Source organism: Protobothrops mucrosquamatus, unplaced genomic scaffold (genome assembly GCF_001527695.2).
Source record: "Protobothrops mucrosquamatus isolate PMUCROS unplaced genomic scaffold, P.Mucros_1.0 scaffold453, whole genome shotgun sequence".
Taxonomy (NCBI): domain Eukaryota; kingdom Metazoa; phylum Chordata; class Lepidosauria; order Squamata; family Viperidae; genus Protobothrops; species Protobothrops mucrosquamatus.
In genome coordinates this window covers 1,124,785-1,138,717 of record NW_015386776.1, presented here as the reverse complement: position 1 = coordinate 1,138,717, position 13,933 = coordinate 1,124,785, and the positions used below count along the sequence as shown (strand labels likewise).

The 13,933-nt window shown below is 34.3% G+C and overlaps 1 protein-coding gene across 1 annotated transcript in view; it reads right to left on the bottom strand.

The window, feature by feature from the left end:
• Positions 1-1,862: 1,862 nt before the first annotated feature.
• Positions 1,863-13,933, bottom strand: part of LOC107287890 (mineralocorticoid receptor) — a 59,713-nt gene continuing 47,642 nt past the window's right edge. The window contains exons 6-7 of the mRNA XM_029284231.1: positions 9,784-9,941; positions 1,863-2,275 (exon numbers count right to left, since the gene is read on the bottom strand). Of these exons, the coding sequence (XP_029140064.1) occupies positions 2,120-2,275; positions 9,784-9,941 (314 nt within the window). The 3' untranslated portion in view covers positions 1,863-2,119. The remainder of the gene's footprint in view (positions 2,276-9,783; positions 9,942-13,933) is intronic.

The window sequence follows — 13,933 nt, the reverse complement described above, 5'->3', positions numbered from 1 at the left end:
TGCAAAAAGTTCCAAGGAACATACCCAAACTTTAAGCACGCCTAAAAAACCTTTTGGATCCCAGATTTGGTTATTAATAACAGGTGCTAAGCATGGTTACTAAGTAATTCCACTGGGACTTACTCTCAAATAATTGTACATAGGATTTCAACTAAAAGATCATTTATTTTTCTCAAAGAAGTTATCTAGACTTTTTTTTAGACAATTATTGTATGTAATATCAATTATCAAGTTTTTTTAATAATTATGCTACATATTTAAATTATTCAAATGATATATATGATCATTACAAGAAAGACACTGTCCCTGTAACATAGTTTTAAGAGAGATCCAGATTTTAAAAATTGTCTTTCATTTTAAGGCTCATTTTAAGAGTAGCACTGTATTTTGTACTAAATTAAATTGCAATCCTATATACAGTTACTGAGTTGCTGACTTACCTAGCATTAATAGCCCCTATTATTATCATTCAAATGTATCTAGGATGTGGAATAATTTTTATTTCCACCTATATATTCAGATTTGTTGTCCACACTTTGGCAATATACATTGACCCCCGTTTTAAAAGGAAGGAAAAACAATTCTTTAACCACAATTTTGACATAAAATTAAACAACCCCAAAATGAGTAGATCACTATACTCTGTAGGGTTTACACTGTTAATGAGACTTGCTTGGAAGGCAATGTGTTTGAGAGTGTATTGTTTATAGATAAGCCTTTGTGTAGGACCATGACCTTCAGATTGAACAGGTTGGGGAGCAGAATCTCATTTGATCCTGAGGAAAAAAAACTGGGCACAATTCACCATATAGCTGACTTAAGCAGGCTCCCCTGAAATAGGAACCAAATTATCTGCACAGCTTTATTAGCTTTAATGGAACATGTAGAAAACGATGTGATGATGGAGTCTATCCTTGTTAACATTATCTTGTTGGATAAAATGTGTATAAAGCTGCAAACACAGCAAGAGGCTTGAAGCAGACTCATTGTGCTCAAAGGATGTAAAAAGTAGTAGACAAATGCTGAGGAAGTTGGATGGGAAAAAAACAACTGGAAACAATTATGGGTGGTTATTTACAACAGACATTGTGAGATAGATATGATGCTAAAAAGGCACAGCTTTCCCTTTCTTAAATACACTGTAAACGTTTCATTATGCATGCAGAACAATTCACTTTACAAAAAAAAGAAAAAGAAAAAAAACCTTGTGTTTAGACAAAAAAGAGTAATTAAATAGTCTCCAGCAAAATAGAATTCTTCCAAAAATACTTTCCCATTCATCCTATTAACCATTAAAGATTTTAGGTCTCATTTACAAAAGTTCCTTATACCATTTGTTTCAGGTCCTTCAATTTATACATACAGCATTGTACAGTACAGCAAAAGACTGCAAAAAATTATTGGTAAAGCCAGCACAATATACTATAAATTGAAACTGAGGCATTTGTTTTAACATCTTATCCTTTCAAGTTAAATAATAAATGAACACTTAACACAGTGTAGATCATCTATGATGGATAACATGGGATAACAAATGCCGCAAGTGAATATACCAAGATTATTCCACACCAAAATGTTCCATTATCTATGTTACATATCCAGGAATTTGATTTTGTTTCTACGTATGTGTGTGTGTTTGTGTATAGTACAAGAATTAATGCCCCATATTGACTTTATTTATGTGCAAACCAATGGTAAGCTTTTTTAAAAGTTCATAATAGTTCTTAAACCCTTTTAAAACAAGCAAACAATACCAGAAATTACATGACATATTTAAAATGTTCTTCTGTTAATATATCAAAATCAAGGAGTTATTTGACTAGATATGGCTTTTTATCCAGAGGAACAGGAATATTTCTTTTTTTAAATGCTGGGAATATTCGGGGTAGCCTGGTGTTCATAAACATCTTGGCTAGTTTGTCTTACCAAGTTCATGTAAGATGCTTGTTTTCCATTCTCCAAACCTTCATATTGTCTTTAGACTACTGAGACACTGTTGAACGATTTTGAATAGCACACTTTAAATGTGGCTTCTTGGCTCCTTCATGGGTGTGGAATAGCGCAGGGGAACTTAAGGCAAAGTTTTCTTTTTCTTTTTTTTCCATTAAGACATGTTCTGTCATTTCCTGTGGAAGTAGAGGGGCTTGGCATTCCCAGATTCCACCTTGGGTAACTGGTCACTGATAATTTCTACCAGCATGGCTGGAAACTCCACTTTGAGAGCTTGAGACTCTCGGAAGGTGTAGAAGCAAAATTCCAGCAAATCGCTAACAAGCTGAAATGGAATGGGAGAAAAAAAAGTCAGGAATGGTGAGCATTAATGGATGTTGAAAATAGTTTGTAATACTGAAAAAGCAATGTGAAACAGTAGTCCAAAAGATGAAACTTTAGGGCTGTGCAAATTCTTTGAAAAAAGATGTGGTGAAACACCCAAGAGCACATCTGAGGCACCTTTCTTTGAACTTGTTCTTGTTGAACTTAACTTGTTCTGGTCTCTGGTCTTTGACTGTAATAAATTTACTTGATTTTTAACCCTGAAGTCTGTTCATTTTCCAGGCTTGCACATTTGTTAGAAGGCTGCCTCTGAATCTTTATACCTGCACGAGTTTGCGCAGCATTCTCACATGTGAAAGCAACTGAAAGTGGTTTTCAAAGCAGCAACACAAACCTTGACAACGACCAGCCGTTTTAATGATTTTAAAATGGCTGCTTTGTATTTGCTCCAGCCTGTTGTGAACCACCTCTTTTAAAGCAAAGTTATTTTCCAAATCTCTGCAAAAAGTAGCTGTGACCTGAAGAAAATTACTTCTGCTTCAGTTTCACTGAAATAAACTGGCATATAATTTACTCTGGTTTGTAACAAACATCTTGGTTTTACAGTCATGAACTGGAAGTTGAACAGGAGAAAATGGAATTCTTCAAACAGAGTGTTGGTGCCACTTTACAAACGCTTTTTTTCCCTCCTTAACAAAAATGGCAAATTTTGCCACACCCATTTCCCTTTTTTTAAATTCTGATTATGCATATTTTATATATAAAGTGAGTGATATAAACCTGTGAAACTGCCTCAAATTGTCCTAAGGTTATAGTCCAGTAATGGCGAAACTTTTAGAGACTCAGTGCCCAAACCGCAACCCAAAACCCACTTAGTTATCGCAAAGTGCCAGGGCCGCATCAGCATTGTGGTGCCCTACAACTAGTTTACATCCATTTCCCTTTTTCTCAGGAGCTTCTCTTTGTTTTAAATGTTTCTCTTTCATTGGCCTTTTACTAATGGATCACACAAAAAATAACAGAAAATCCATGAAATAACAATACTGAGCATGCCCTATTTCCATTAGTTTTATCTCCTATAATGTTGTTACAATATTTAGAAAATAAGTTTGAACTTTCAGTTGGACGTGTAGGGCAACCCAAGGCCATTAAATTGCTCATAGGATGGGGATGTATCCACATACCAAATGAACTTTTGTGCTGGACATGGGTCAGTCACAAAGCACTTATTTTAGTTAGGCTGAGAGAATTCCTAAAGCCAGAAACACCAAAAATAAAACTAGTTTTTGAACCATTTGCTCCCAAAAATACAGTTCGAAGAAGGTGAACAGAATCAGTGTCTTTACAGGCCTATCAAACTCTTGATCCCTCAGTCTATTTCTCTGTGTTAATACAGATTCCTGCCTTCAGTTGTCCTTGCTTTGAAACTGCATTGCCATACATTCTTCTGGCAAACATATTTTTTTCTGTCTTGGACATAATGCTTTCCCCACTGCTAGATTTTATTACACAAATTTATGTCTGCAAGGTGCTTGGCTGTATCTACTAGGTTCAAGACAGAATTTCTGGTGATGAAAGAAGGCAGCTATGGCAGCAACTTAAAGAAAAAGAGAAAAGAAAGAAAGAAAGATAAAAGAAACGTTAAAAAGAAAAAATGAAGGGGGTGCAAAGAAATAGGAACGTGGTATGGAAAGAATGGATGCTGGGCAGATGGAAGAAAAGGACAGAAGACAACACTTGTGATGGTGGAATGAAGAAATAAGAAGGATCATGCAAACAGACAGCACATATTCTCTGTACAAGAGTCTAACTGAGTTGTGGGCAAAGTTAATTAATGTGTGCAGTTAAAAATTCTTTTTAACTCAAATCAGTTCCAGGCAGCCATGTCATGCTAACATTAAAAAAAAGTTAATAGATGGTTGACCATTTTTTCCCTTGCTCCTGGCAAAGAGAAGCAAAACAGCTGCTTTGGTTATTCTAATTACCCTGCTTCCAATCTAGGCAACTGAAGATTGTAGTAAAACAAGTAATAAGATGGTGGAGGCATACAATACATCTCCATTTACTGTCTTGTTCTTGATCTACAAGAAATAAGAAAACCAACTTCAGACAGCATAAACCTTCAAATTTAATGGACAGGTGTAAAAAATAATCTGATATTAATGATCTGAGATTGGAATCCTATCTCTGACTCAAGAGAAAGCTGTCCAGTGAATTCTGTCACTCTGGGATGCTGCCTTGGGAGCTATGGATTGGGTTCCAATTATAGCAGAATGGCTGTATATACTTACTGTATCCAATTCCAGGTTTATAATAATTAGTTATAATTATGTAATTGTCAGGTACAAGGAATCAGGACCATTCATAAGACAGCAGCATAGAAAATTTATTCAAGCCTATACACAAGAATCTGGTCAACTAAAGTTCCACACAAATTTGGTGCCCAATAAAGGTCAATGCATTTAATTCCGCCTTCCCCAGTTTTGCCTGCTCTTCTTCTACAGTAACTTTATGTTTTAGAAATAAGTTTCCATACATTTCACAATTAATTAATTACAAGTCTGTGAAAAATTGTTAGAATTATTTGTGTTTTGAAAGGCTAGTTTTTTATTTTAAAAAAATACAATTTCTTTCTAATCAGTATTATAACTACTAAAAATCCCACAATGATATAACTACATTTCTCCAGGATGGCAAACTCAACTAGCTGGCCTGAAAAGGATTTGTTGAAATCTCTGTCTCCATTTCTCACAGCACAGTGAATTATTATCACCATCTGACCTAGTTTGTGAAATGGAAATAAGCTTCCCACAGCACTATGTATTCAAATCACATAATGCTTCTAATAGCACCTTATTAAAATTTTATTTATTTAATGTACTACCTTCTCAATTTAATTTTTGTTTTTATCAATTCTCTATCAACAGAAATAATAATTCGTTTAATTGAATTGCATAACTGTCACAATGGTTTTCACTATTTACAATGATCCAGCAAGTTTCAAGTTAAATAATCATCATTGTAATGGTTTAGCTTGTCATTAATAATTTGTTTTAAAAAGGTCATACTTATGGGCAAATCATATTAGGCTTGATAGGTAAATTCTGCCTTCTAAATCAGGGATCATACCTTAAAGATAAGAGGCTAGGGAAAAAGTTACTATGAAAGAGAGTTATGATGTTTTATCTGCTTGTGAGTTTTCTGAATGGCTACTGAGTAACACACAATTTTGTACAAGTAAACTTGTTCTTAACTTCTTATAATCTTGAAACGATTTTGACTGGATTATCTATTCAACTACCTAAAACTATTTTAACAAAACTCCCTGACAGTTCTAATTCCTAACTTCTGGGCTGGTACACTGCAATTCTAATCCTAACCAAAAGATTGTGATTTTGTGTTTAGAAGTTTGGTATTTGATATACATTTGCATGGGCGCACTTCATTAATGTTTTTAAGACAAAAATCAGTGCCAGCGCATACCAATCAGTCATCAGCCAATCTCTCTCATTGCCACTGTCAGACCCCTCCAATGTATTTGCCTACATATTATTGCTTTGCCTGTAAATTCCTTTTCAGGGTCTGCCATTCTGGTGGGAGGAGGGGCTGCTTGCCTGGGGAATGTATTTGCCTGGCTCTGCTCTGTCCTCTTTGAAATGTCCTCCCTTCGTGAGAAAGGAATGTGGCCTGAAAACATCTGCGTTATCTCCAGACAATGGAGCCTGGTACTATTGGGAAATGAAAGCGTGAGAGACCTTGAGATGGGTGCTAAATCACTAGGTTCTCAAAACAACCTAGCACCTATGGATTGGCTGGATTCAACTGGACGGTTGGACACTGGGGGGAAGAGTCCTGAATGGGCATTATGATGTAACTTTTCATATGCAAATTCTTCAGACCTTGCTTTGCTCTATTGCTATCACTAACTCTCAACAAAAGTTCCTTTTGAAACTTTTGTTTCAAAAGTTCTGCTTTCTTGAGGCAAACCCTTAAAGCAACTTTGTTTTTGTTGTTTGTTTTTGGAGAGAACCTTCCACAAAAAAAACCCAAACAACAAAACAACTACTCCCCCAATCTATAATCTTTTTTCCTTTGAACAGAAAAATAAACTAATTATTTAAAATTTATTTTATTTGTATATCTTTTGTGCCAGTTTATTGATACAAGCTATTAAGTGAAGAAAAGATAATGAATTTCAAAATTAATTAAGCTTGACTTGCTGTATCATAAAAAAAATGTAGTAGAGGCTTCCACAGCCCCAACATAGTGCCATCTTTGTGAGGTGAAGCTTTGCAAGCTTCTATGTGCAAATGTACAGATATGAACTACTTCTCCCAATCTCTTTAGAACAGAGTTCCCCAACCTTTCTGGCTTTACAGACTGGCTGGGGGGGAGGAGAGGGATGGTTCCATGTGAGCAGCTCCATTTGCATGAGCAGCAAGTGCTCACCGCTTGCACAAATGGAGCATGTGCACCCACATTTAACTGCTGCTCATGCAAGTTGGGATGCACACGGGCTCACCTGCCACTTCCGTGGCCCAGTTTGGAAGGCCTCAATGCCCACTAGTGGGCCACTGCCCAGGGGTTGGGGACCCTTGCTTCATAGGTTCTACGTCAGCTTAAATCTGATTTCCTCAGTGCTATGACTTTGTGTCTAAAGTCAATTCATTAATTTCTTTTTTTGCTTTTAGAAATTAGGGAGTCTATATATAAATGTGCTGATGTTTTACAATTTTAATCTGCATACCTTTTCTTTTCAGGAGCTTTTTCCTCAACTTGGCATTTTTTTGGCATTTACATATGTTTCCCATGAGAATACCAACTAAAATAATGTAAACTTTTCCTGTTGCTGTTACTGCCTAAATCACAAATTATTATATTTATACTTTGCTATTGTATTTGAAGTAGCTCAGTTCCTTCTTTGTGTCAAACCTGACTCAACTCCATAGCTGCACCTGCCTTCGCTCTCAGTTTGCCAAACAGCAAGGGAGGGGGATGGGCTAATTCTTAAGGAGGGAGGGAAACTCTGGAATGCAAGAGTGCCTTCTGTTTCCGGTGAGATGTTAGACACCAAGGTCAAGTTCTGAAATGTTTGAGCGGCACAGACAGTCTTTTCCCAAAACAAAAGAACTGAACCTAATTGGTTAACTATGAACTGAGGGTGATCCGGAGGGGGAAAAGGGGGTTTTACCTATGTGGGTTTTTGCGGGAAAATCCCAGAACTGACTTTACTTCTGCTGTACCTATATGGATATTTCAATAAAGCTACACTCTTGGTAATTTAAAAGAGCCGAAAATGTGCCAAATGGGACAATTGACACTTTGCACAAGGATATTTTTTTTTGTACATGACCTTTGGATTATTCTACACAGCTAGTTTAATAAATGATGTAACTGTAGGGAACCACTGGAGGCACTACAATAATATATTACTTTTTGAAATATGTACTATCTTAAACCAATTTGATAAGACAAGGACTTTATGTAATTTTCTCAAAGGTATTTCCAATCTCATTTTCAAAATTATCCTGTAACACAAGTATTTTGAAGAGGTGAAAATCAGTGATTTTCTATATCTAAGTTGAGGTGAGGCAGAATGTTTGCTTGTTTGTCTTACTAAACCAATTTCTATAGCCACCTCTCTCACAAACAAGTGACTGGGCAGTGTACAACAGAACTAAAAACAGTTAAACACATTAAAAACTATAAAAATAAAGCTAAAACCCTTTTGTTATATAATCAGAGTAATTTTGAAAATAAGAAAAGTGATCTTTTGAGACTAGAAATAGATAGATAGATAGAAAGAAAGAAAGATAATAGGTATAGATAATATATAAACACTTTTGTTATAAATATATATTTAAATAGAAAGGGTAATACCACAAAGGAAACTATTTGTAAGAGTATCATCCAGACATTCTGAAGAGTTACAGTAATACACCTACAGGATCTTTGATTTCTTCTTAGAGGCTTCTTAAAACCAGTCCAAATATGCATAAAAATGGAAATATTCTGACTATTAAAGTACATGACAATAAATATATTAAATATTAATCATATTAAATATTAAACATAATGCACATCCATACACCACCCCAACTCTCATCCACCCTCCTACATACAGTAACCTATATTTACATATAATTGGATAGATTGAATTAAGCAAAGCATTAATTGAAAACAGTGAATCTGAAATTCTACTAGATTTAATCCAAAAATGCTTAACTAATCTGGTTTGCAGAGCAAGCTGATGTTGAACAAACAAAAAAAGAGATCAGATTCCCCTCCTCAAAGCAAATGCAAGTCTCTAAAGAATGAGCTGTTACTGCAGTACTAATAATACTTTGACTCCCACCAAGATTTTTCAGTGTTTTAATTAACAGCACATTACTCAACAAATAATTCCATATGTATGTTCTGTAAACAAACCTCAGGCTTTCATACAGATCTGACCTGAAATGCACTATACTGTATTGCATCTTCATAAATAAGCCAGTTAAGTACAAAGAGGCACATTTATATGCAAACTCTCGCACACCAAGGCCAAAGTTTCTGAGCGATGTCTTAAAAGTGTATTTTACTGTGTCTATGCTAGCAAGAATGGGGCAAGATTTTCCATATTTTTCCTAAGATATTTAAATAGCTTTTAAACGATATTTGCAAATACCCTCATGTAACTGGAAGTTCAATAAAATTGCAAAATATTAACTCCTACTGGAAAATTTTAAAAAGAAATCATAATTTAAATAATGATTATAGTACTACAGTCATGTGGCAAACTCATTATGTTCAAAGTTTTTTAAAGAAATACTGAAGGAGCTGTTTCACAAGTTACCACACTCAGCAAAATCTTTAAAAAAGATTACAATATATAGAAATGAATGTAGATTCTATATTAAGAAAAGCAATTGAGAACTTGGCTCCATACATGCCACATTTTTAAGAATTCAGAGACATGTCACATTTTAATGAAATTAAACAAAAGACTTCAACTGATTTTCAGTGACTTTTAAGGTTAATTCTGGGAATACCTTTGTGGATTGTCCTCATCCACAGTCCCATGATAGGTACTGATTGAAAGTGTTCAATGACGCAAGATAATTTCCTGTACCTTTAGCTTCAGAACTTTGGGTTTGAAACTTATTTAGTCTCCCTAACTAATATGGTTGAAATCCAAAACTTATTTTCTATGTTCCCATAATGTTTAGTAAAGGAAGTAGGAACATTTCTTTATTTTGGCAGGTAACTGTCTATTCCTCCTTCACTTTATTGGTTATTACCAAAAAACTAGTGAAGCAGAGGGAGAGAAAAGAAATATGAAAATATTATGCTTTGCTAATTTTTTTCCATAACAAATATTTTGCCAATGAAGCTGTTACTACAGTACTAACTTCATATAACATGAGTTAGTATCATGATACCTTTTCTATGAATTAGAGCTTCAAGGGGATTATTTATCCGATTCTTCTTCATAATACTTTCCTCTGTACTGTAACTTAAATTACTTACATCATGAATAGAGTCCAGGAGCTTTGTCAGTTGATAAAATCGCTGCCAACTTTGCCCAGAATTGTTTGGATGTTTAGTTACCATTTTTCTAAGTTCTTTAATATAATTTGCCCTCATTTCTTCAAATGCAGCTTGGCTCTTGAGGCCATCCTTGGGAACTACAACAAAAGAAAGTAAAATATGCATTATTCAACTTTTTGTCAAATGAAAAAGAAAACTTGTTACAAGTAAGGTCCATTCTTAATGATCAGAGTCAAAATTTGGTGTAATGCCGTTTCCATACTTCTTGTGCATTTTGTAGAGTGGCAACTCTATAAGCCCTTTAACTTGTGTAAAGTGTTTCTTATAGAATATTTAATAACAGAAGGCAAGTTTTGAGGTTGCCTGCTCATGCTCTTTCACACACACATCACATAGGAATGAAATATCTTTTACAATACCAAAACATTTACTAAGTTCCTAAACTTTCCTAAACTTTTAGTTTAGGAAATCATTTCCAATACATATAATTACATTCAGAGTAAAATTGATAACATTCTTAAAGATGGAAGAAACAGTCTATTAATATTTACTTCTATATATTATATTAAAAATAATGCTTTTGAACCAGGATTATTTTGCAACTTCATTTTTTTAGGTTGCAAATATGGCACCGATGGAAATTTTACTTTCATTTATTTATAAAATTGAAAGACTGCCCATCTCACTGTTAGAGTGACTCTAGATTGTGTACAGTCAAAAACATAAAAACCATATAAAAATACAATATCTCAGTAAAAAAGGCAGCTGAAACAGGAATAAAATAAAAGTTAAAAAGGTGCTAACCAACCCCAAGATTGCATGTTCCTCTGTGAACTCCATACAAGTCAGCAGACCCAGGTCTTAAAACTGTTTTAAAAATCCATGACAGTGGGCCCTACTTCACTTGTGGGGGGGGGGGAGGATGTTCCAAAGGGCCGGGGTGACAGCAGAGAAGGCTTTGTTTCTATACCCCACCAGTCAAAGTTTTTTAACCGACAGGATCTGTAACATATCTTCTCTGCCTAACTGGGGGAAGTGGACTGATGTAAATGAGGAGAAGATGGTTCTGCAGATAACCTGGTTAAATATCTAAACTAATCAATTAATTGATTAAATATCCAAAATCATATCATTCCCAATAGAAACAATTTTTACAATATTTTTCTTGAAATACTTGATCAGATTTGGCATTTTCTTCTTTAAAGCATTCTCATGCTATTTTCCTTCCCAGAATGACAGTGCCATTATTTTGGCTACATTTATATAACCACATACAATTATATGGCACATTGAATAGATTGCCACTAAAGTGCACAGAAATATCAAATTAACAAACTGTGGCATACAGTATCTAGTTTGAATTTATTTATTTAAATGTCATCTCAAATATTGGGTACTTTTCTGCATTGTGGTAAATCAAGGTAAGCTATATGAAGCTTTAGGATTCCTTCCTGCTTTTTACAGGGCCTGGAACATTCTCTAATAACCATACTATATATTTAAATCTACAAAGTCTATAAGCATTAGATAGTTTTGAAAAATATAAGTACTGACCAGATGAAAGACATCCAACCCAACTCCACCAATTTTTGATGCTATCCTACTCATCACTGATTTTCCTTTTCATATTGTTAACAGCAGTCCTCAATTAGAAAATTGTTGTATATCAATGCAAAAATGCATGCTGCTATTGTGTCAAACATTTTTTTTAATTTAGACATGATTCTCAACCACTATTCTGAAATCAATTGTGAAATAATACAGGTTGAATCAAATATTCTATTTGGCCTAGTATGATGAGACACACAAGGAATTTGTCTCTGGGTCAGAAGCTCTCAGGTACATGCTAAGCAACAGAATAATGATAATCATAATAATAGTAATAACAATAAGGGGGAGTAAAGAAGATAATAAAAAGTATAAATGTGTGGAAATGAGTACCTAGTACAGGATTCGGTAATGACATCAGAATCTACTTAATACAAAGTATTAATAAGTATTATAACTGTATTCTCCCACCTAGGTTTCATTTTTTTCTTGTGTGAACCTTGGTGGTATAACAATTCTGAAAATCAATTCTCCTTTTGGTGAACTTACAAAAGATATCTTGGAACTAGGAAAAATAAAATGATGGAGTAGACAGTTTTTGCCTTGATCCAAAATAGCTTATCTTATATAAAATGTGAATTGCAATGTTCTAAAAGTTAGACAGGCAATCTAGAATCACCCAGGATATTTTTAGATTACTTCCAGTTTCATGAGGACAATCACTGAGGTTGTCTCTATGGTATTATTAGAGACTTCCAAACAAACCTCAACTGAATTTTATATGAGCTTCAAGACTTTATTAATACTGTGCAACATAACTTCAATAATAGAATATATTTTTCTGATGTTCAATTACACAAAGAAATTAACTTCCTCCTGTAAACCTGGATTCTTTTCCTAATTCAACACTCTTCTGTCATTGTCAACTGCAAACAAAACTCCATATATAGATGGTGCTGCAGTTTCATTTAATTAAGAGAAATAATTTGCAACTTCATTGGATATAGACTTCATGTTAAAATGATCTGAAGGGAGAAAACTGGTATGAAAAAAGCAACATATTATAGCATGGGAGTTTTACTTTTGTTCACTACTTAGTGCTTTCTCATTTTTTAATTCCATATTATTCAATGAATACCCCATGTGTCTGTGTTTTTTTTAAAGAAAAGCTGGACTTTTTAAATAGTATTCCACAATGATGATGACATTAAAAGAAAGATTCAGAAGCTCAACAGCTGTTCCAAAAGAGCAATAATGTTCTAAATGTTTATCTAAATAATTTAGCATCTGGAGGCAAGCAAATAGCTGGTTGGGGAGCTGTTGTTAGATCATTTCAGTTTTGGAGAAGATGCTAATGGGTGGTAAATGGCACTTTATACATTTATACATTTGGGAAGGGAAGGAGAGTTTTTGAATTGGCAATCTGAGAAAAGAAGTAACAGTTAGCGTGTACTGATGCTTTTCTGAAGAAAGGGGCAGAGTATATATAAAGAAACACTTTTGTATTCATAAGCATTCTATAGATCTCAATGTTGCTCTTGTATAAGTAAGAGCAGTGAATATCAAAATGACAGGTTTCTTGTCTTTTTCATGAGTGTAGGTTCTGATTTCTATTTAGTTTACTATTATAGTGCTGTCACAATTGGTTTTGGACAATGGGAATGATTGAATTATAGAAGATGCAAGAAGGGGCAACTTGCATCTATACAGTCTCTGAAATCAACATTGCTTCCAGCAATGGTTCCACCATTTTTGATGTCAGTAAGGAGAGCTGTACAATTAATTACCTTGTTCTCTATCAACCTCACAACATTCATTACTATATATATATATATATATCACAAAGTAAATCACATATATATATGTGTGTGTGTTTTCTGAGGTTTTCGCGGGTGTTTGTATGTAGGTCTTTGGTTATTCGGGTTTTCTCCCGCGTAAAATTGGAAGTGTCTTGGCGACGTTTCGACGAAGTTCCATTCGTCATCTTCAGGCTGGTGTCTTCAGCTTCGTGCTTCGTGTGTGTGTGTGTGTGTGTGTGTGTGTGTGTAATCATATACATATATTTATATTTATATATAACCAACTAAATGTGATTAAAGAAGGATATTTTTCTCTATTTCTACTTGTACATTGATGGTTCAGTCAGCAAAGATACATATATAAAAGTTTCAGGTTTAAACAATCAGACATTATATATACAACCCATTTTATAAATATATTTATGTTCTATATACAATCTAGATAAAATTGGCACAAAATAAGTGGAATGATATTATGTATATTTTTCTAAAGACGAATCTGTAAATTATTACACCAGCAGCCACAGAATTAAATACTGTATATAAAAACTGATAATCAGAAACACAATCGAAACTCTACACTTTGGGATGTAAGCCCATTGGCTTCTCATTTTGATCATTACATTTGGCATTTAGCTATCTTTCCTCTTCTGTAGGCTGGAGAAAAATAAAAATGATTGAGATATATTGAGAGATTTCTTCTATGCTAGTTGAGAAAAGTTTCCTTCATGTGGATACTATTCAAGTTTTCAAACAATTACACAGTTGTAAGTGCAAACCCA